Source organism: Chinchilla lanigera, unplaced genomic scaffold, assembly GCF_000276665.1.
Source record: "Chinchilla lanigera isolate Chin_1 unplaced genomic scaffold, ChiLan1.0 scaffold00102, whole genome shotgun sequence".
NCBI lineage: Eukaryota > Metazoa > Chordata > Mammalia > Rodentia > Chinchillidae > Chinchilla > Chinchilla lanigera.
Window position 1 is genome coordinate 2,832,714 of NW_004955503.1, and position 25,330 is coordinate 2,858,043.

Genomic DNA, 25,330 nt, shown 5'->3' on the forward strand with positions numbered 1-25,330 from the left:
AAGACAAAATTCATTTATAAAAAAGGAATTGTAATATTTTTCTACTTGTACTTTACAGTCATTAATGAAAAGAATGGTATTTCAGAAGCTCAACTTTAAAAACCAGTGTCACAGACTACCTATCAAGTTGTAATACCTTGTTTCTTCAAGTGTAATTCTGCCACATACTGTTAATATTGGTAGTTTTTTATATATATATATATATAATTAGCAGTTATGATAGCTCTGTGAAAAAAGACACCATGAGAGATCTGGAAAGTGCCTGTATTTAGGAGTAGTTTGAATCCAATGCTTAAAACTATTAGCTGTTGATGAGAGAAAAATGCCAAGTATGTTGGGGTAATTAAAGCAACTAATGATAGTGTTTGGAGACATGCTTTATGGGTATAAGTGCATATGTGTTCAGTGAAGTTGGCTCTAAGTTCTCTGTCTATATCAACACTTATTTTTCATATCTGTTGACTATGAAAACATACTAAAAATGGGAACTTTACCATAGGTGTCAGTTTGTGAAATTCAGGGCATGGCAACAAAAGAAAAATATTTAATTGTTTTATATAATTTAACCTTAAATCATTTATAATGCCAGTAATATGCATTAATAAGGTAAGGTTTCTTTGATCTTTAGTTTCTCTTTAGTTTTCAAATTAGATTTTAAAGAATTAAATGTTAGGAATGTCATCAATAAATTTAAATGGAAATGGATTTACTTGAACTGATGGCTGAGTAAAATGGTGGCATTCCCATGTTAAATATGATGGTTTGATGTATTATAATATACATTTTTTTGTATTTCACAGAGAATACAATTTTTATGAGCCATAATTCAGAAACATAAGAATGAACTCCATGGAACTATTCTCCACATTATAAAAGAACTTTAACTCATACTGTTTCTGGTTGTTTCATGGAGCACCTGGTCTACTATTCTAAATGTTTTGCAAATTGTTCTTTAGTTTCAGCTCAAATCCTCAAGAGCAACCTTGCGACCATGGAACAACAAATTATTCGTCTGGAACACGACATCAAGAAATTCCTCCAAGCAGAAAATCAACATGATAAGTTTGTGGAAAAGATGACAATATCCTTTATTTATTTAGGGATTTTGTTTGTTTGTTAGTCTTTGTGTCTGTCTGTCTACCTGTTACTATGTGGCTAATTTTAGACTTAATAGTGTATAATGCTGTCTGTATGAATTTGTATGTATGCTGTTTCTATAGTAGCAACGTGAGTTTTGTTTCATGATGTTTTGAACTAGGAAGAGTAGGCAAGGGAACAAGATCAGAAAAATTGCCATTTCTCAAAGAATTTCATCTGAATCCCCAGAAGATATGTCAGGTAAGTCTCATAAGGATTGATTAGAACCAAAACAAAACAAAGCACAACAAAATAAAAAAAATCTTCTCATGTAACCAAGTACTTAAAGGAAATGATCAAGGTTAGAAGTTCTTTTTTATTCTTTTTTGTCTGAGTGTGGTGCTCCTCCTTGTATGTGTGCACAGACATTTTCCAAGAGCACGTATGCATCAAGGGCAATCAGAGGCCGGCTAATATCGGTATATTGAGACGGTTACGGAAGTTGAGAGACAGATCTTCCTCAAGCAGGAAGGAGATCAGGAAGTATAGGAATGTGAGGATCAAGAAGTGAAAGAATGCAAACATATGTACTGCACACCTGTATTAATAAAAAGAAAAAAAAAAAGTAACCACGAGTTACATAACTGGCCATATGGGGACACTTAATACGAAGGTTTTCCTTCACCATTGATTAGCTTTCTTTCATTGAAATGTGCTGCATTGTCCTGCGGCTGGTAACACAACCTTTTTTCCCTTTTTGAATTTGGTTTTTGCCTCATATGTTTGAATTTAATTGCTGATCCCCTTGTTCTTTTGAACGTTTCCTTTTACAGTTGGCTTATGGCCACACAATGGCTTGTAATGTTGAGTCTTTGCTGCTCATTTAGGGAAAAAAAGTAATTTCAAACCCTACATGAGCTTGAACTGGACTTCTTATTTTATTTCTCTCTTTATACAGGTAATTAATCATTTTTAAATGAAAATTTAGTGCCTTCTGTCTGTACAGTATAGATGAATGACTGTTCTTCATTTAAGTGGCACCAAAGTGCAACTATTTGTCCACAAAGGGATTGAAAACCACATTGAGAATATATACTTTGTATATCCTATTTTTGAAAAACTAAAACGAAATAAAAGGCAGCATATTTCAACCAAAAAGTTAGAATATTGAGTTGAATTGGTTCAGAACATAACAAATGATAGCAATAAAAGTAGTATTCAAATTATTTGTGTTTTGCAAGTCTGCTTGGATATCCGCTGAGAGCTTCAGGCTTCCAGAAAGAGACAGACCAAGTACATATATGTGATGATCATATGACTTCTGAGGCATAATTAATATTTTCTTTACCCTTTGGCCATTCAAACAGAGAAGAAAATTTTTATTGTGATACACTTGATCCTGTTTCAAAATTAGAACCATGTTTTCATTTCTAGTATAGGAATTTTTATACTGGATGAGCTTTCCAATGTTTCTATGTTCTGCCAATAAAATGTTTTCCTTCAGGTCTTTTGCCCTTTAAATTGAATGAACTACATGCACAAGTGTGAAAGTAGTTTGTCTTGAAAGTAACCTTACTTACTTCTCTACAGTAATCTTTCTATAAGGACTGTGAGTTCAAAAACTGAATAGCTCTTCTATGGCTTTTGGGCTCTGAAAATGGCAGTAGGGCTATGTTTAGCAGCAATGGCATGATGGCCACGGGGCAGTTGAATATGCAGGTTGAATCTTCACAAAATTCCCTAGTTGAGCTCTGTCCAGTAGCATCTTATGTTCATCCTTAATCTTTTACAATATTTATGGAATGCTTACAGTCTGCTAAGCATTGCCAGACAACAGTGCACACAGTAGAAAATTTGACCTTAATCTGCTGACAGTTTGGCCTTAACATGCTGTCTGTTACTATCCCCGTAGCAGAGATTATATCTGCTTTGTTAATTACCAAATGTCTATCAGTTAGAACAGTATAGGCACTCTGTAAATGTGTATTGCATCACGTGATATTATAACTAGAGACAATGGTGATTCCTAGTCCAAGCATCATCTTCTACTTACCACATCAAAAAGGATATTGTTCAGTAGGGTAAGTTAAGTTGTAATTGCAGGTATAAAAATTGTCATCACACAAATCTCAGAAGCTTGCGTAACAATGAATCACCTTCATAGAGCATACTGGTAAAAAGAGTATAATCAGTTTTAGAAGTGATGAGCCACACCTTTTAAAGTGAATGGAGAGAGAGAGAGAGAGAGAGAGAGAGAGAGAGAGAGAGAGAAAAGCTTTCTCATGAATGGATTTGCCCTAGCTATTTTCAGCCTCGAGAAGCCAGTTGTTTTAGAAGGAGGCTCATGACTTGTCTCCCTTTTCCTATGCAAAATTTGTTGTTTATTCTGACTCCGACCAAAATAGATAATGTAAGAGAGAAAAGATTTATTTCCTCATGCGTTATAAAGTTCATGGCTAATGTCCCTGTGACAAGACTAACAAAAGAAAACACATACATTTCTTTAGTTCTAGTTTTACATGAGATGGAAGCCCTTATAAATTAAGACCCAAAGAAACAGGAAAATGGTGTGCTTTCATGAACAGTTCTGCAGAAGTATGACTGGGGGACAAAAGGGCACAATCTAATGGCAATAACTGCAGTGAGGAGGGACAATTTAGCAAGCTCTGTTTGTTCACATCATTTTTGGATTCTCCATGTGATTTTCCTTTCTGTGGGTCACATGGCACAGAAGGCAGAGAAGGGTCATAGAATAAACAGCCTAGGTTTTATTTCCTGCTTCGGGAAAGAGCACGTGAGGGAAATTCTAGTTCCTATGACTCACTTCAGGTGACTGGTGTGGGAAGATTTGAGAGATCCTCCTGCCTCTACGACTTACCTTGGCCTTCCTCAACTTTAGACACTCAATATGTCAAGTTGCTTCCAAAGTTCATATAAAATTTAATCTCCAGTATGACAATATAAAAGCTTAGGGCTTTTAGGAGGTGGTTGGCCTGTGAGGGCTGTGCCCTCCTGGATGGAAGTAGTGCTTTATAAAAGAACTAGAGAGAAAGGTATTAGTCCCCCTTTCGCCCCTGCCATATGCAGTCACAGCAGGAAATCACAACCCATTTCCCACCAGGCACTGAACCTGCTGTGGCCTTGATCCTGAACTCCAAAGTTTCCAGAACTGTGAGAAATTCCTGTTATTTATAAATCACCTAGTCTGAGGCATTTTTGTTATTAGCAGCAGGAACGGACAAAGAAAAGAACGTGACATTGTTTCGGGAAAGCATTTCCTGCATCCCATGAATAGAGGTGCAAAACAAAACTAATGTCATAGGATTACAAAACAGGAACAAAAGAGAGAAATCCTTGCATAATTCACTGGACAGAGGTGCTAGAATGAAGGGGATGATCTACATTGGATACAACACTATATGCACTGAAACACATGTTCAAAAGTTAGGATAATCAGGTGATGAAGTTAGTGCTTTTATCCTGATTTTTTGCTAGAACTACATTCTTAGTACAGGTACTCCTCACCTTAAGATAAGGTTACATCCAAATAAAACTATAAAAATACCATACGCTAAAAGTACATTTATATAAAGCACTTAACCTACCAAACATCATAGCTTAGCCAAGCCTACCTTAAATATGGTCAAAATAATTACTTTAGCCTATAGTTGGGTGAAATTATTCAATAAGCCAATTATTCTATAAAGTATTGAATATCTCATGGAACTTATTGAGTACCTGGATACAAAAAAGCTCCAGCAACACAGTATACTGGCGAACATGGGTTACTTCTGTCTTAGATACTTTCTTCTTGCTAGGACAAAATACTCATCACCTACATTTTAAAGGAGGAAGGGTTTATTTTATCTCACAGTTTGAAGAGGTTTCAGTCCATGGTCAGCTGGCTTCAAAGCAGAGTGGCATGACAGGGAAGAAACAGTCTTTGACATTGCAAGCAGGAAACAGTGAGACTTCCTTCTTTCCCTTTTTATTCCATTTAGGCTACAAGCCTATTGGTTGGTGCCACCTACACACACAGTGGGTCTTCCCTGTGCAGTAAGTCCTCCATCTATGCCCAGAACTATACTAAATGAATTAATGGACTAATCCAGTTATCACACACCCATAGTTAACTCACTCCCAAAAGCCCCACCTTTGAGTGCCTGAGGCTTTGAGGGGACATAGAGAGATCAGCCATAACAGCCTCTTAATTACCTCACTGACTGGGACATGGGGCCATTTGAGATTGCAAGAGAGATACACAAACATTCCGTGTTTAACTATCCAGTTCCATTCCTGTGACTATGTTGTGTTACATGAATTAGTTGCTAAATGAGGAATTATGTATAGTTTGTAAATTACAATATTCAGAACGAAGAAATGATGGAAGGAAATTCCAACTTGATGACTTTGCTTTTATTTGCATAGCTCTTACATTCAGTACTGTGATGTTTAACAGAACATAAAACTACAGTTAATGTACTCTACAGTACAATCGGCAAAAATTACCGTACTGTATGAATAAGGTGTACTGTACAAAAAAACGAAATTGAGTGTCTATAAATAAGATGTACAGAACTGTACAATAAAAATCGGGTCTGAGCAGTGGGTGGTAAGTTCAAGCAGTGTGCCTTGGTCATTAGTCTGAACAGTTGTTAAACAGGTAGGTCATTAAATGAGGAATATCTGTAGTACCAAATATTATTTGCCCAGAAAAATGTTTTAAAAATTTAAAGCATAGTTTCTACTGAATTTATATCAGTATACAAATTTTCACATCATCATAAAATTTAAAACTCTTAAGTCAAACTGTAAATCAAGGTCCATCTGTGTTTTTCATGGTGATATGTTTATCACAATCCTAATATTGGAAAATTTTCACTCAGTTGTGCAGTAAATTGAAATCAAATCTTTACTCATTTTGTTTAGTAAGTAATGTTGATAATAGTCACTCTCAGCTATTGAATGTTTACTATTTTCCAGTGTCTAGTTTTACCCGCTTGACCTTTTTCACAAAATGTTTCCCATTTATTAAATGAGGAATCATTCCTGTGTATGATGATAAGAACTGACCAGATGTCCCTGTGCCATGGTAGTGAACTAGAGGTGTGTTGGGGTAACATCAGTAACTCAGAAAACTTTTTCCTGAAGTCCCATGTTCTTAATTCATTCATTTTTAAGGGTTATCTTTTTTTTTTACTTTAGATATCTGAAATTCTATAATTTATCTGTATTTGGCACCTATTGTAAATATTGGTGGAATGAGGTTCAGAATCACACCAAGTTCCTGCTCTTTGAAGAATAAATCCACATTGAGAGAGATGATAGGGAGCACTATGTATAGGCTCCTTGCTGTCTTAGGCCTTCTTTATGACTTGGCATTATATATGACATTGACAGTATATATGACATTATAGTTTTTTTTCTTCTTTTTTTTTTTGGTTTTTTTCTCCGGTACCGGGAACCGAACTCACGACCTTGCGCTTGCCAGGCAGGCGCTTTTGCCGCTGAGCTAAATCCCCAGCCCGCTTTTTTTCTTCTTAGCTAGTCATGTGACTGTGAATATTTCTCTTTTGTAGGGAAGAAAATGCTCTACCTTTTCTTTACCCTTCACGAAATTAACAACTAACATCATGTACAACAAATGACAGATTAACAAGAGAAAAACCTACTGAAGTTTAACCCAAATTTTACAGGATGAAGACACAATTGAAAACTTTGTGTTAAATTTGATGGAGGTGGTGGATAATTGTGGAGAAAAATATTTGATTTAATAGTAGTACAATCTAATGTTAATAAACAGGGAAGAACTCATTCACCAAGATTCTTTCCTGTGTCTCTGTGTGACACTTCTTCTCTCTTCCCGTACTGAGTACGGGTAAGACACCTATCACATTGAATCTTCAGAGGTGTTACTCAGAGCGTAACCTTCCTAGCTTTTATGGCTTGACTGGAGGAGAATTCTACTTAAAATGATCCACTTCCAAGAAGGAGGGCATGAAAAGGTCAGAGAGGCATTCCTGCTTCTGTGGTCCTCCTAGTTTCCTTCAAGTCATAATACTCAGCATGTCAAGGTACGGTACTTTGGGATATTATGTTCTGAGCTCTCATCTCGTCCCATCCCATCCCATCCCATCCCATCCCATCCTATCCCATCCCATCCCATCCCATCTCATCCCATCCAGCTCTGCTTAGCTCTGCTCAGCTCTGCTCCTCTTTTTTTTCTCTTTCTTTCAAATCATTATTTTACTTAACTATAGCCTGCTTTTTTAGACAGGAAAGAAACTTGTTCTTTAAAAAGTCTTCTTAGACTTTGAAAATATGAGTTATGTTCCATCCTTAGTATCTTAAACTGTCTTTTAAAAGCACGTTAATCACAATGTTGACCTTACTGCTTACATTCTGTTGACAAGTTTCTTACCACATGTACTCACAGAGATTTTGTCAATGGCAGGGCTGTCTGATGCCCAAAATCAGCTTAGCTTTTGATTGACTGCTGGCTAAATAATTTCCCCAACTGGAGGATAGGGAGTGACTGAGCAGCAGGAGCACCATTAACACATTGACAAGTAAAGCTGACAGATGTTAATGACATTAACATCCTGTCAACAAACTATCAACACCTGGGATTTCCTCATAGTGTAAGGGACAGTTATTTGAAGTGGTTACAAATCAAGTTACTAAGGAAGCACATTGTCCTTTCCAGATGATTCAAAACAGATTGAGGGTCTCCACGCACTGCTGTTATACTTTTATTCCAAGGTTCTTTTTTTTTTCTTTTTTGGTTGTGATTTTTTTCCCGGTACCGGGAAGCAAACTCAAAGATTCTTTATTTAGAGAATAATTTAAAATAGATAGCAAACCTCAATAGTTATTTAACAACAAGTAATGCTTACTATCTTTGAGAACATGTCAATAACAAGTTTTAGTAGGATGATAATCCATACTTTGTAAAGTATATGTCATATAATATTCACAAAACAAACACACACGAAAAAAGGATTTTTGTTTGCCTTCTGTTTGTTTCTTGTGTGCATGTAGTATTCCTAATCATTATTTTGTCTAGGGGTGATAAGAAATGAAAGGTAGGTGGGGCTAGGGATTTAGCTCTGCAGCACAGCACCTGCCTGGCAAGCACAAGGTTGTGAGTTCGATTCCTGATACTGGGGGAAAAAAATTAAAAAAAACAAAAAAAAACCAAAAAAACGCAGAAATGATAGGTAGGAAGGAAGAATTTGCTCAGATATGGCAAGTTGTCAAACACCAAGAGTGGAAGATTTTCACTAATCTGACTTAGCAGAATTCTTGCTCAAACTCAACTATTCAGTTCCAAGGACTGAGCCCAAGGGTAAAACCTAGTCAAAAGCAGGCTCCGAAGACCTTGGTTAAAGGCTATCAAGGACCTGGCCAAGACCTCTAGCTGCCTGAAGGAGTGGGTGTGGTGAAAGTATGAAATAAGAAACAGACAAATTTAGTAAGGCATGATAGGGGGCTGGGAGGTCAGTGCCTCATGATGGGCAAAGACAAAGACGCCCCATACTAGCCACTGCTTATTAGCCCGTGCAGGAGAAGGAGTAGAGTGCTTTTCCTAGACCAGCATAGAGGCTGTGGTAGAATGGGCAAGTTTAACATCATAAAGGAAACAAGCAAACACCCATCCCCACATCTGAGTGCTAGTCTCATGTTTTCACAGGCCCATAAGGCGAGCAGGACAAGGTACTATGCTAGGTCAGGTACTATGTCAATTTATAGTTTGTGGTCTTCAACAAAACACAGGCTTTTATTCTTCAGTGAAATCCATTTGTCAGTCACTAAGCTAAGAGTATATGTATCTCACACACATACACACACATGGATTGTCCTTTAATTGAGGTGCTTAGGACCAGAAATGTTTCGTATTTCAGATTTTTATCCAGACTTTACAACATTTGCGTATGTATAATTAGATATCTTGGGGATGAGACCAAGTTCATTAACCTTTACACACATTGTCTGAGGGTAATCATATACAATATTTTTAATATTCCTGTATTTTGTCTGTAATTCATCGCATGAGGTTGAGTATGGATGTTTCCTCTTGGAAATGGTATCATATGGTATCATAACAGTGTTCAAAATGTTCCATATTTTGAAGCATTTTAGATTTTTGATTACGTATGTTCACCCTGTGGGTGTATATATGTATGTGTACGTACATTCCCCTCCTTCATGCTCTCTCTAAAGTAATCGTATAAGTTTTATTAACTTCATTTTCATTAGGCTTATTTTAAATATGGGAAAGTTACAGAAGTTCAGTCATGCGCTTGAGGTTACATAAGTAATAAGTATGGTTAGTGAGGATTGTGACTCAAATTTCTGTCTTTAGGACCTCAGGTCTTATGATCTTAACAATGGTAATTTGCTACCTTTGAGTTCAGAAATTTGAGATGAATTCCACATTTATTGGTTGTGAAACTATTGTATCGCTTCTTTTCTACTATCTCTCAAATGGGAAAAAAAATTCTTGAAAAGATTGTAAACTAATTTAAAAATTACCTCCTCACATATAGTATCTCCTCCAGAAAGCGTTCCCTACTCATAACAACCCAAATTAAGTTCCCCATCCCATGTGTTTGCATACTATTTTAATATTTTATAATATTTGCTTGTTTTACATATATTTTATTTATGTTTATGGGGTTTATCTTCACACTGAGCTATAAACCCCTTTGAGCTTATGGGTTCTTTCTCATCTTGGCGCACTCTGCAACAGGGTTAGCACAGTGCCTTGTGGAAAGTTAAATGCTTAATAAATGTTAATTTAAATAGGTTAGAGTTCATTGTGTAATGATATTCAACTTAGCACTGTAGCAAGTAGATACAGAACATTAGCTTGTTATTAAGGCATGACCTCAGTTTGATAAAAAGACAGGGTCCAACATGTTTCAAAATTTTGAAGCAAAATGCAGGTATCACCAGGCATGGTGACATATGCCTGTAATACTAGCACTTGGAAGGCTGACGTAGGAGGACCACAAGTTTCAGGCCAGCCTGGGCTACATATTGAGTTCAAGGCCAGACTGGACTATATAGCAAGGTTTGACTCAAATCAACAAGTAAACAAGTAAAATGAAATGCAGGTATGCAAACCCTAGATAGAACCTATATTCTAAGAAACTATATTAATAGAACATACATGTTTTAGGATATCTTAGCACAAAAATGTCTTTCTGAAGAGTCTTGCTTATTTGAAATTCACTACGAAATTACAGACTATGAGCTACATTTTTCACCATTGTTCAGGGAATTGATAGACATTTGGTGTGTGATGGTAATGGTGAGAAGAGAATATATTGCTTGCATAAAGGGTACATAAACCCTTTTAGGCCACAGGATACCCATATGAGGAATCATCTTTTTCAGAACATAAAATGAGACTTAATTTATTTGAAAGAGTTAATGTGCCTTCAACTTGATAAATTCTCCTCATTCTCACTAGAAGCTAAATTTTAAGAGATTAAAAGCCTTTCTATGGTTTTTATCTGTATTGAATAGAAATAATGTAAAAAGAAACTTGAAAAAATAAATCGATGTGGTTGTTTTTGGAGTCTGTAGGCACATACAGTAAAGAACATAGATGATATCTATTCATAGATATAAAGATAAAACCATTCTAATAGCTATAAAGTTATAAATTATAGCAGTTTATCTATGAATTTCTTTTGGTTTTGAAATTTATTAAAATTCTATTTTCAATTATGAAGCATTTGTGGTATGTTCAGTACAGTTTATAGGTAATGAAAACGATGCTAGTGTAACTTCACATATTCTCTTACAGCTAAATTTCAATCATATACCATTTTTATAATGTAGAAAAATATATCACTATATTCACTGCTTTGTTATGAAGGCTTCAGATGAAGAGAGACACATGGCAAGGTACGAGGAAAGGAGTGCAGGCGTCTCTCTGGGCACCTTCTTCCAGCAATGAACATGTGTTGGACCCTCCAGAAGTTCTCAGAAGCCTGACCTTTGGTGGTTTTATTGAGGCTTCACTGTGTACATTGATTGATTAAATCCTTAGACATTAGTGATTAGTTTAATCTTCTTTCCCCTGCCCTCCCCTCTGCAGAGTTTGGGAGCTAGGTGAAAGCTGATATGTCAACGCTCTTATTCTGCCTTGGTTTCCCTGGGGCAAGCCCTCAATCTGAAGCTACTTAGAGGATGCCAGCCATCAAGTGAACTCAAAAGCATAGAAAAGGACATTATCACTTAAAAGAGTTTAAGAATTTTAGGAGCTGTCTGATCCTAGTGAGATATAGGTATATAGATTAGATATAGACATAGACATAGATGTAGACGTAGTCATAGACATAGTCATGCTAACCCTTTTATCTAGTTGATGCCTAGTGTTATGCTAGGCATTTTCAATATGTAGTAAACAAAAAAGGATATAATGCTTACCCTCAAACAGATTTTAATCTGATAGAAGAAATAGATGTTAATGCAACCATTGCAGATGATGTGGAAGAGACTGACAATATTACACCAAGGTTCTCCTGAGAAGGTTCATACTTGATAAGCCAGGCATGGTGGCACACACCTGTCATCCTAGTTCTAGGGAGGCTGAGGCAGGAGGATTGCTGTGAGTTCAAGGCCATCCTGGGCTACAGAGGCGAGTTTAAGGACAACCTACACTACATAGTGAGACCCTATCTCAATAAATAAATAAATAAATAGATAGCTAGATAGATAGACAGATAGAAGGTTAATGCTTGAGTTGAAAAATGACTAAGAATTAACTCAAAGAAGAGGTAAAGATGAATGTTTCCTTCAACCTGTTTATCTGCCAGTGCTTAAAATATTTGGCAGTTGAGTAACACAGCATTTATTTTGGTTGGTTAAGTTTCAGATGCATATAGTTTCCAGTCTGTGACTTAGTAGATTTATATTCCTACTGGAGTTTTAAAGTTGGAGAGTTAGAAAGCTCTTAAATTCAACCAAATACCAAGGACATTTTATATTTCAGAAATTTTGTTAACGTTTCCCCCCAAAGTTGGTTTTACTATTAACTAGGGATTGAGTGTGGGTATTTTTGAAAAGTGTGTCAGATTCAGTAGAAAACCTAAAGTTCTGCTGACCTTGTGGGAGGTGGAATTTTTTGCAGAATAAGTTAGAACAGATGTAGGTATTTGTCGAAAGCAGACTTTCAAACCACCTGAGATTTGCCCATTACTAGTTACCCTAGAACTGAACTGCAGTGGTTTCCTCTTTCAGCATTTACTTTTTTTATTTCAACAGCTTAATTGAGAATTACAAAAATACTGGATCACTAATTTAAAATAAAAATAAGTGCAGCTGGCATGAGTTAATCTTATAGAAGAAACTCTGCTTCGGACAGGTACTTGAGGTGTTCAATGAGTTTTTCAATACCAATGACCTAAGTTTTGTTTGCAAAGTCATGCCTTTGAATTATAAGTTTATAAACAATGATAATTCTTTTGATTAGTGGTGGGGTGAGATGTGCTCCTGTTTCATACACAGGGATACATGTGAAGTACCAAGGCTTGAAACTTACATTCTTTGTATGTTAATTAAGGGAAGATTGCCATAACTTAACTAAATTAATCACACTGCATGTGGGACATACGGTCTTTTTTTTTTTTTTGCTTTTCTGCACATATTTTATGTCATTATTTATGTTTTTATAAAATTCCAAGATGTGATTAGCTTAATAACACTAAAATTTATTGAAATCTCTTTGAACTTATGATTGTTATCTATTTTCCCTTTCTGTAAATATTTTTTCTTTTTGCATTTAAATCTTAATGTTATCAAGAAATAAGTATTTCAATACTCATCTGCTTCAGAGGAAGTAAAAGTATCAACTTTCAATAAATTATTCAACACAGAATTTCAGGAAAATGAAATAATACTTGCTAATTAGGAAAATAAATATGTTTAGGTACAAAGGGATCATATTAGGTGAGCCTGGCATTCTTTTTAGCTCAAAAACATTTTTAGAGTCCTAATCCTATGTAGTGTAACCGTCTTTATCCTACTCAAACATTAAATCCTTAAATATTGAACTCATTTACTAACAGTAATTTCACCTGTAGTGATAATGTAATACTATGTTTTCCCACTAGTAACAAATTCATCTAGTTATTCGACAAATATTTGTTAAAAACTATGTGTGAAGTCCTATTTTTAAATAGGGATTCAGTGATGAGAAACATTTAAAAAGTCCCCTTTGATCATATTCTAATGTGCTGGACAGTCAAAAACCAAATACGTACTATCAAAGAGACAGTGGTACAGTGTTATGGTTTGTGTCTGGGTGTCCCCCCAAAGCCTCATGCGGCCATGGGGCAGGCTTTTAGAGTTTGATTGATTATGGGTGTGAGAGCTACAGCTGCCCTGGGGTGGATAGTTTGCATATGTAAGGGAGAGGAAGAGGCTGCTTGGGGCCATTCCTCCCTTTTGGTGCTTGTTACTTTTGCTGTGTTCTGCAGCCATGAGCTGTAGCCCTCTGCCATGTGCCACTCTGCCTTGTAACCTGCCAAGTATGGACTGAAACCTCCACAAACTGTAAGTGAAATAAACCTTTCCTTCCTTAATTTTGGGCATAAAGTATTTTCTCCCAGCAACGGGAGAAAAGTAACCAAGACATACAGTAAGCGATGAGAATAACAAAGCTGGATAAAAGTATTAAGAATGATAAGGGTGCTTCCCCCCCTTTGAGATACTAGAAATTAAACATAAGGCTTTCCTCATGTGAGACAAGTGCTGTACCACTGAGCCGTATCCCAGGCCCGGTAATGCTGCTTTTAAAGACAAATCCGCCAGTATGAAGGCTCTGAGTATGAGCATTACGCATGAGCATGCTAAGACGGTGCCAGGAACAGCAAGAAGATCAGGAGCTGGATTGCAATGAGGGGGACAGAGTAGGAGAGAGGGTAGTTCTGAGGTGAACTAATTGTAAAATGGGAAGTCATTAGGATTTGAAAAGAGAATTGCAGTTACAGAAATAAAGATTAGATGGGGAAAAAGGCAAGTTGTGAGGTGGTGAATCAAGAGTCTGGTTTCAGACGTGTTAAAGTTTGGGATACTTATTAGGCTTCAAGTAGAGATGTAGTTGAGTATAGATGAAGGTTGCAGAGATACACATTTGGGAGTCATCAGCTGTATATTGTACTTAAAGCCACTTTAATTTAATTTGATTTAGATTACTAAGAAAACATGCATAGATAGAGAAGAACAAAGTTCAAGGACTTATGTCTGGAACACTCCAACATTTAGAAGTGAAGAACACAAGAAAAATAAATTAAAATAATTGGAAACCTTATTCTCTTGGCCTAGAAGTCAAGTGATGAAAATGTTTGAAGCAGGATCCTTTTGACTAGACTCATTTATTCTATGTAAAGGGATTACGTGTAAGGCATTTCACCGAGCAGAGATAAGCTAGTGACTTTAGAACCCTCTAAGTACAGCATTTCCTTGGCAAAATGTGGACTCATGCGTTTCTTTTTTTACTTTGCTATTTGTTCAGATACACATGTTACATTTTGTTCTACTCCTATCAAAGATGACTATTTCTAGATCCATCAAAATGGTTCCTATTAAGCTGTCAGTTAAATCACAAATAATTGCCATAAGCCGTTCATTTTATGTGTTTAGAATCTAGGGCATTAAAGGCTATGAAATTATTTGAGTAAGTGTTCAGTGAAATATCAGTCATTTGAATTCTAGTGGCATGTATCCTTTTATAGATAGCTAGGACTTCCCATTAACCAGTTGAATACTGGAATTTTTTTAAAGAAAAAGCCTTCTAATTAGAATTATTATATTGAGCACTGGACATATGCTAGGCATTAGGCACTGTAAATATACATTCTTATTAGCCTTTGTAAACAATGTTCCACTGTAATTTACCTATATCCTAATGTCCTGGGATTATCATTAATTCCTGTGGATTACTTCAGAGGAATGTGTTTCTGATTGTACAGTGCTATATGCCTAGAATGCCTCTGTTCTCTGTTCTTCCTTAGGTCTGAAAGCTTATTTCATTCTTGTCCACAACAGTTTCATGGCGGAGCTCCTGAGAGACAGATAGTTACTGTTACCCTTGTATGTGAATACATGTATACATGTTCGCCCTTTTTATGTCCTTGCAACTATCCTATATGCATGTATGTCTCACAGAAATACTCATGCACAGATGCATGGATGATATATCGCCATACTGGGGAATGAACACAGGGCTCAGTATATGTAGGTGATCTCTCTACCACTGAGCTCCATCCCCAGACCTTTTTAATATTACTATTTTTAAAATTTGAGATAGGGTCTTGCTAAATTGGTTAGGATGATCTCAAATTTGCCATCCTCCTGTCTCAGCCTCCTGAGTACCTGGGATTATAGATGTGTGTCACCATGCCCTGCTAAGAGGAATACATTGAAGCAACAGTGGCTGTTCATTTGCTGTACGTTCACTGTGACCTTTAATCTGGTATGTCAACTGGACTGAACTGAGAAACACACAGCATACCAGCGGAACACACTTCTGGGTGTGTCTGGATGGGTCATGGATTTGTAACCTTGGGTATTATATGTGGTCCCTGGTCCCCTTTCTTCTCTGACATTGTTCACGTGCTCTGCTTCCATGCTGACATGAACTAAGCATCTTGGCTCATTCATACCTTTCCGTGATGATGTTCCTGTTTGGAGCCAGCCAACCATTGGCTGAATCCGCTCAAACTGTCAGACAAACTAAACCACTCTTCTTTTGAATTGTGGATATCAGGTCTTGTGTATCAGTGATAGTAAAGCTGACCAACACACATACACACATACACACACGTGAACATTTGTCTGATTCTATCAGGGTGCCTAGTCAAGTGGATAATTAACCCTTGAGTATGTATATTTAAATAAGTTTGATGACTTCATGGGTTATATTACCCTTGTTTCTCACTACTGACCTTTACAAATTCAGGGGTGGTCTACATTTGCTATATTTAGGAATGGTTTTACTATCTCTCAGTGTACGCTACCCGGTTGTTATTGCTACAAATTTCTGCAAGTGTTAGTCTACCATTATTTTGTTCCAATTTCCCATCAATCCAAATCTGCACAGGGTAAGAATTTCAAAGCAGGAGGCAGCTGAAAATACTGAAGATGACAGACATAAAAACATATTCTTGTCTTAGTAGGAAACTGGTGCATTGTGTAAGCAAAAGAATGACATTTTAATAAGATGGCTGGCAGAATAATAAGAAAAGATAGAGATTCAAAATGGGACTGTAAGTCAAGACAGTCAAATACATACAGTCCCTGGGCTATAAGGGTTTGACTTACACTTTTGACTTTTAAAATAGGCAAGAATAGTGCACACTTAGTAAAAACTACACTTTGAATTTTAAATGTGGATGTCTTCCTGGGCTGGCTGTATGTTGTGAGATATTCTCTTTTGATGCTGGGCAGCAACAGTGAGCCTCAGCTCCCAGGCAGCTGTGCCATTGTGAAAGCAAACAACAGATACTCTGCAGTGTTCTGCATGGCTGAACTATAATGTTTGAGAAGGTAGGTGGGTGTACTAACTGCATTTTATCTTCCTGTGGTATTTTCAACTTGCGATGGGTTTATTGGCACATAACGCCATTGAAAGATGAGGAGCATCTATATTTTCTGTGTGCTGTGCGCTATTCTAGGCCACCAAGGTAGGGAGATCAATGATATGGATGAGATCCCTGCTTTAACAGAGCTGAAATTTGAGATAGAGATACAGGGGGTTGAAGAGTCAGTGCTATGCAGTGCTACGTGCTTGCTTTTATGGAAAATCAAACAGGGCTATGTAATAACTTGGTGCAGCTTTAGTTTGGGAAGGTAAAATAGGATATAGTTTTCCAAGATGACACTTGAACAGAGGTCTAAAATCTAGAAAGACTCCAGCCATGCAAAGATCTAGATAAAAATATAAACTTAGTATGTCCCAGGAATACATCAAAATTAATGTGCAATGAACACTGAACAATAGGCAGGGATCATATTGTGAAAGTCTTTGTTAGCCAGAATAAAGAACTTGGCCAGAACTGTACCAATTAGGTATTTAGTAATATTACTATTGCATTGAGTTGGCTTTTAACAGCCAGTTCATAAATTAGCATTTAGGACTGACCTGTGCTCACAACATCACTAAATGTCTATGACTTCTTTTTTTTTTAATGTCTATGACTGCTAATGCCATTGCTCACATTTCTCTCTTTTGAAGTGGATTGTTTTAAAATATCTACATATAAGCCTTGCTGGGGATCTTGAAAGTCCCCTCACATTTCTCTCTTTTGAAGTGGATTATTTTAAAATATCTACATATAAGCCTTGCTGGGGATCTTGAAAGTCTATCTCTTTTTTTCTAGTACAACAATATCAGGTGTGTGTGTGTACGTTATAGCCAAAAAATAGTTTGATGTCTGGGGATATAGGTCAGGGTTACACTGCTGTGGCTCACATGTGGGAAGCCCTGAGTTTAATCCCAAGCACTGCAAAAAAAAAAAAAAGGAGCTTGACTCACTCTCATTGACCTCTGGTCACAGAGAGTCAAAATTGTCTACCTATAAGCCAGAAACTATATTACGTGCTAGAGACCTAGTAGTGAGTAAATCATAGTACTTTGCCCTGAAAGAATTTATCATATAATATATTCTTTAGATTTTTACAAAACATTCTTGAAAAGAATGTTATCCACAACTTGAAAAGAATATTGCTTCTTCTTTTATATAAATTGTTTTGTCTTTTAAGAATCTGTTGATAGCATTTCTTTTGATGATGGACTTTGAAAATATGAGTTTCATTCACTCTCATTTTGGACTGTCTTATCTTTACATACAGTTCCTGAGAATTACTGCAATAAACATTATCATCCTTATTTGCAATACTGCCGGGACATGTTGCAAGATGTGTAATCTAAAGCAACTGTGCTGTCTTCTTCCCAGCAAAATAATTTTTGGTGGTTATACATCTTGTTAATTCTCCACTTAGGTAATTCTTTAGTATGGTCTAATTTATAAAATGGAGTGGAAGAAAAGGAAAATTTATATTCTCTGTTAATGTTTGTTTTTATTACTACATGCTTTTAGTATATAAATTTCATATATCATGGAGAGATGGTAAAGGAACGTAACACATCTTAATTCTTTTTCTGTCACTTTCCTCACCCTTTCTCTCCTTCTTCCTTCCTCCATCTCTTGACCTCCTTCCCTTTTGCAAAAAATCTTCCCTGTTTCCTATTTCTTTTATTTTAGTCTTTAATTTATTTATACTTTACATTTACCTTATAAGAGAAACTGTGTGATATTTAAACCTGTGTGTTTATTTCACTTAATATGATAGTTTCAAGGTACATACATTTTCTGACAACTGACTAAAGTTTATCCTTTATTCCAGAGGAGTACTGCACTGTGTATAAATACCACATTTTCTTTATCTATTCATCTGCTGATGGACATGCGGGCCACTTCCAAGATTTAGCTATTATAGTTGTGCTGTTATAAATGTGGATAAGATGTATCATTATAATATGATGACTTTAACTCTTTGGAGAAGATATTTAGAAGGGCAATAGTGGAGTTGGATGAAATTTCTATTTTTTTTAAAGGAATTTCCTGTTTTAGGCAGCCTACAGAGGAAAAAAAAAAAAGTCCACAAAAGTTCCCACTCAATCTCAGTAACTAGAATAATAGGAGAAACTTTAAAAAAGAAAAGAGAAAAAAGAAACAGAATTTCCATACTTACTTCCATAATGGCTTAGTACTACTTTATATTCCCACCAACAGTGTAGAAAGGTTCCTTTTTCCCCACAGCCTCACTAGCATTTGTTATTATTTGATTTCTTGATATTAGCCATTTTTCTGGAGTAAGATAGAATCTCAGTGTTATTTTAATTTGCATTTCTCTAATGGCCAGCAATGTTGAACATTTTTCATGTATTTACTGGCTATTTGTGCTTCTAAGAAGTGCCTATTTCAGTTGTTCATTTTTTGACTGGGTCTTTTGTTTGGTGGAGTCTATTATTTTTGAGATCTTTATATATTCTAGATGTTAGTCCTCTGACCAAGGTGTGGATGGCAAAAGTTTTTCCCCTTGTATATGCTATCTCTTTACTCTCTTGGTTGTTTCATTTGCTGTGCAGATGCTTCTGAATTTCATGTGATCTCGTATATTGATTCTAGGTGTTCTTTTTTGTCAAATGATATTCTGTTCAGAAAGACCTTACCTGTGCCTATTTGTTCAAGTTTTACCTATTTTATCTTCCAGCCAATTAAATATTTCTGTTTTAATATGCAGGTCTTTGATCTATTTTGATCTTAGTTTAATAAGTGGTGTGAAGTACCCAGTTTTCCCAGGACCATTTCTTAAAGAGGCTATCTTGTCTGCAGCCTATGTTTTTGGCCCCTTTGTCAAAAATCAGATACCCAAATGTGCCTGGGTTGTTTCTTCATCCTCTAGTCTTTTCTGCTGATACACATTCTGTTTCCGTGCCGGTATCCTACTCTTTTTATCATTGCATCTTTGTAATATAACTTGAAATCTGGGATTGTGACACCTTCTGCTTTACCTTTGTTGCCCAGGATTGCTTTTAATATTCTGGGGCTCTTCTGGTTCTATACACAATTTTATATATATTTTTCTATAATTCTGCTAGGAATGCTCATGGTATTTAGATTGGGAATGCTTTAAGTCTATGTATCACTTATGGAAGTATGGCCATTTTGACAATATTGATTCTGTCTTTCCAGGAACAGGGAAAATCATCCCATTTTTTGATGTACTCTTCAATCTCCTTTTTCAGAGTACTGTAGTTTTCATTGTAGAGGTCTTTTGCTTCCTTAGATAGGTTAATTCCTAAGTATTTAATTTTTCTTGATGTTACTGTGAATGGCATTGTTCTCCTAATTTCTTTTTCTGTGGGTTCATTATTGGTGTATGGGAACAGTATTGATTTTGTTAGTATTTTATCCTGCTAATTTGGTGAATCTGTTTATTAGTGTTTATTAGATATCTTTTAGTAAAAGTTTTTGGGTTTTCTGTATAAAGGATCATGTCATCTGCTAGTAATGATAATTTATTTCTTCCTTACCTATATGTATTGCTTTTATTTCTTTCTCTTGTCTGATTGGTTTGGCTAAAGTTTCAAATATAATATTGAAAAGGAGTGGTTATAGTGGACATCCTTGTCTTGTTTTTGATCATAAAAGAAAAGCTTACAGTTTTTCCCCAATTAATATTACATTGGCAGTGGCTTTGTCATAAATGGCTCTTCTCTACCTATTCAAGGTTTTTATAATGAGTGGAAATTGGATTTTGTCAGTGTCCTTTTCTGTCTATTGAGATGATTATGTGATTTCTGTCTTAGCTTTTGTTTATTTGATGTATTACATATTTTGATTTGTATATGTTTTACCATTGATGCATCCCAGGGATGAAACCTATTTGGTTATGATGTATGATTTTGTAATGGTTTATTGTTTTCTGTTTGCTAATATCTTGTTGAGGATCTTATTATCTGTGTTCATTAAAGTAGCTGGCCTATAGTTTTCTTTTTTATTTGAATCTTTGTCAAAAAAGAAAATTTCTGAAGAAATACAGAACAAAAATCCTTATGGCATCTAACATTTCAGTTTGTGTTTTTTCTTAGTAAGTATAAAACAAAAAGGATTATTGATATAATTTTTACTTTTACTGTTGGTCGTATTTTTTTTGAACCAACATGTTTTTAATTGCCAAATTTATTTTGGCTTTGCCATTAAAAAAGAATTACTGTATTTTGCTGAATCTGTCATAATCACAGGCTACTTATTTGAACCAAAACAGTATACATGAAATATTGTTTTTGTTGATTTCCTGAATTATAGCAGAACTTACCTTTTAAAACATCCTTGGGGCTGGGGATTTAGCTCAGCGGCAAAGCGCCTGCCTGGCAAGTGCAAGGTCGTGAGTTCGGTTCCCGGTACTGGAGAAAAACCAAAAAAAAATAAAAATAAAAATAAAATAAACATCCTTTACTGTGGTTAAAATTCCATCGTATATAACAGACTGCTTATTTTGAGGTTGCAAAGGGGAGCTAATATATAACAATAAACTTTTAATATCTGCTATCAAACCAAGAAATGATGTGTTTCATGAGAAATATTAACATATAAAAGAATTGATTTTGTTATATAGGACCTGTGACTTGGACTGTATGGAAAATTGATTAATAATATAAATTAACTCACTGATTATTGATCATTTCATCTGATTTCATACACATTAAGAATCTTCAGAATTTCTGAGTTCTCAATAATAATGCTGTGTATGAAATCTAATGGAGTGTGGTAGCTGGATTGAAGTTAAATATCGCAGTAAATGTTGCACAGCTTTGCCATCTGTCATGTATTTTTCTGCATAATGTTTTAATCTATTAAATGTGTTTTTTATCTTTTAAAAAATTAACTTATTTGGGGTACAATGAAAAACCTGCAAGAGCTATTCTCTGACCACTGACCTTTCTAGTGTCTTCAGTTTTATTGTAACTTTTTTATTTTGGTTTTGGTTTTTGATTGTTTTATCCTCCTTAAGATGAATAATGACAGTCCTTAAAAGTAGAATATGTCAAGCACCCATTTGTGCTGCTAGCGAGAAGAAAGTTCCATTACGTTCTTAACTTCTCAGAAAAGAAATAAATTTGGCCATGAGATGTTATTTCTGAAACTTCTTGTCCTTGGTAGCAGTGCTTGAGTGAACTAAGGACTCGATTTCACTAAGTGGAATGGAAAACTCATGTCACAGCATGTCAGTTCCTGCTTAGGGAATAAGATATTCCCTGAGGCATGCATTCGGTACTGTCCATGCATAACTCTTTTAGGACACTGGGACCCCATTGATTTCCTGCTTAGAATGGTACCTATGCTACTTAGAAAACTTAAGGCACAGCCTCACGGTCAGACTTTTCCTCCTCTTTGCCTGGGAAGGTCTGGCTCAAAATAATCTCCTCCCTCTAATAAGGCAAGTGAGCTCTTTGCTCCCTGAAGGCTAGCTGCTGGCCCACAAAATGAATGGCACTTAGGTATCATTTAGAGCCATTTACCAAATGAGCTATTGTGGCTTGAAAAGGTTAAGCATTGTTGGGTTTGGCGATTTTACCATAACCAAAGGGTTACAGCGGAAAATATGCAACTGCTGATTGCCGGCCAGTTTGGGTTTCGCAACTGTCCCTCTTGGCAGCTACATGTGTTCTGAATGGCCCACTCTTCTACTTTGCCCCTTGTTATTCATCTGCAAAATGAAACAAAGTGCTGGCCCTTAGCTTGTGCTGTTACACACGCTTTAGTGTTCACATTATCACTAACATAAAATTTCTTTTATTTGTTATTTAGACGCTACCTACTTCCAAAACAATGTGTAGTGGGCTATATTTAAATCATTCCAATTCAAGTCAACTGAAGGATTTTTCCAAGTCCTGTCCTGAAAAAGACTAATGTCATCACCTAATATCTCACATTTACTGTACTATGGTGATCTACTATTATGCCGTTTCTTTGGCTAACTAAAAGTCATTGCATTAATACCACATCATGCCTACAGTCTAAGATAACTTCTTTTGAAGTAGTATGGCCTGTTGGGAAAGAACACACAACTTAGCTGAGTTATATGCCTAGTTCTACCAATTATATGACCTTGGAAAAGTCTTTTGACTTTTCTTGCTCAAGTTTACTTACTTTGAAATAGAGAAGTAAATGCTTATCTCTGTAAACCTTACAGAAGAGTAACGATCGAGGCAGTAAATATTTATTCCTTATAAAAATGTTCATGAAGTCCCACATTACTACAGTTGTTAAATTAGATGGAGCAACTGTCATTTGAATTGAAATTATTTAGCAACTCGCATGCGTTTGAGTGCTGTTCAGGCAAGCAGAGGACAGGGATGACACAGTAAAGTCTCTATCTTGAGGAATCACAGTGTTGGGAGGAGAGCCCAGCACACACAATTGTAATAAAATTTCCAATCAGATAAGCGGCACAAGTGAAGTATACAGAAATGGCATAGCTGATAGCAAAAGGAAGCTCAGAACTCTGATCCAGAAATTGAGGAGGAGGCTAAAAATTAGGATTAAACAAGATAATATGTAGGAAATTCCTTCAAAAACACTTTGCAAATACTAAACTACAGTCTTATCATTAATGCCACTTATTTAGTTTAATTGGCATTTCTGTGGTATTTACTATTTGCCCATCATTGTTCTAAATGTTTTTCAATAGCAAAGCATTTAATCCTGCTAATATCTATAATGTGGTTCATATTGCTAGCCTCGTTTGACATGAGAAGAAAATTGTGGTCCAGAGGCACCAAGTCACCCAAGTCACACAGCTTAGTGACAGAGCTGGGGTTTGAACTCAAGAAGTCAGGCTCTCCAGGTAGCACCTTTAATGGGAACGCTGTCCAGCTTCTCCATCATCCATTAGCTCAGAAGTTGATATCTTTTCTTCAGTCCCATGCTAGAATTTCTTCCTTGTCATCCTGACAAGTGGTCATTTTCATCTGTTTGAGTATTTATAGAAATGACAAGGACCTGACTAGCTCTTGAAATAGCCAGCCACATTTTAGACCGCTATAATCACTAGTGTATTCTGATTTTGAGTCAACATCTGCTTTCCTGTAACATTTACTCCTTGATCTTATGCCTGCGTTTTTGCATGACTCACACTAAATCTCCTTCCACATGATAATTATGAAAGTAATACAAAATTATGAGGCATTTCTCAAACCTCCTTCTTGAATTCTTCATTGTCCTTCCCACTGGTCGGGTACCAAGATATAAAAGGAGAGTGACTTTTGAGAGTAATTAGTAGACTCCATTATTTCATTGGGCACCTACTGTATGCAAAATGTACAAAATGCTCTCAGTTAGAGAATGACTAGCACAAGACTCAGATCCACGTATACTGTGAGCGTGCTGCGCTAAGCTGTTTCGCTGCTATCCAGTATACAGCAATTATCATTTAAGATACAAACCAGTGAGTATATCTATTGTCTGTACTTATGTCAGGTTTTAAATAAGCAGTAGCTTTCTAAATGTACCTGTACACATCCCTTAATTACGCCACAGGATTGCGAGCCTGTGCGCAGAGGCTGCCAGTGAGGCTTGTGTTTCTCACAGAACCTAGCAACAGGCATTATGCCGAGCAAAGGAACAATAGATATTTTTGAAAGAATGAATGAAAAAGTCAGTGAGTAAATGGGTGAGGGAAATATAGCATTCATTAACTGTTGTAGTAGTCAGGTAATTGTTCTTTTTTTAATGTGCATTCATAACAGTGAAGAGGACAGTTCCTCTTTGGCATTGAATTCATTTACAGTTTTGTTTGCTACGTTAAATAATAGAACTTGTGAATCAGATTTCCCCAGAGGAAATGTCTGAATGAAATAGTTGAAAAACAGCAGGCAATTCAGCAACCAGAAGTGTAAGTCTTTATAATATTGATCAGTCTTCAGCTATTTGAGAAGATCACTGTTGTCATCTGAGAAGCCCTATGCCACCATGCGAGCCCAGCAGAGGCATTTTCTAGGTTACCGTCAAGGGGTGCTCCTGTGGTGTCAGTTGTTCTGGTCAATATTGTTCTCACAGAAGAGTGAAGCAAAAACAGTGAATCTGTACCCTCACCATTTAGTTGGCCTTTCAGGCCTAGCCTGGTGGCACACTCCTTTGATCTCAGCACTCAGGAGGCTGAAACAGGAAGATCACCATGGTTTCCAGGCCAGCCTAGGCTATGTTGTAAGTTCAAGGCCAGCCTGCACTGCATAGTGAGACCCTATCTATTCCCATCCTTCCCCCTAAACGGGCCTTTCTATCCAGTATCACGTATTTACACAGTCAACTTCAGATCAAATTTTCACCCCAATATATTATTGTTTGTTAGGGTCTGTCAGGAGGGTTGCTGTGTGTGTATATTTATGTCTATGAAAATATATGTATTTTACTATATATGAGTGGGTTAGGGTACTATAGATAATAATAAAATGCACATGTCCACATGGACAACTTCAAGGGCCCATTTGTGAGCAAACTATTATGCTGTCACACTTAGCAAAAGCTGAAAATCATGCATTTATTTGTGTTTTCTTACTGATAATTAGCTATGAGAGCAAACTTTAGGATAGAATAAATTTTAAAAAATGATTTTAAGAACAAGTTGATATTTTATTAGACAAGGCCTCTGTGAAAGGACTCTAGGT

The 25,330-nt window shown here is 36.2% G+C and overlaps 1 protein-coding gene across 2 annotated transcripts in view; it reads left to right on the top strand.

The window, feature by feature from the left end:
- Diaph2 (diaphanous-related formin 2) overlaps positions 1 to 25,330 on the top strand; it is an 807,533-nt gene that overhangs the window by 507,780 nt on the left and 274,423 nt on the right. For both annotated transcript variants that reach the window (XM_013505853.1, XM_013505854.1), the window contains exon 24: positions 957 to 1,081. In XM_013505853.1, coding sequence (XP_013361307.1) covers positions 957 to 1,081 — 125 coding nt within the window. The remainder of the gene's footprint in view (positions 1 to 956; positions 1,082 to 25,330) is intronic.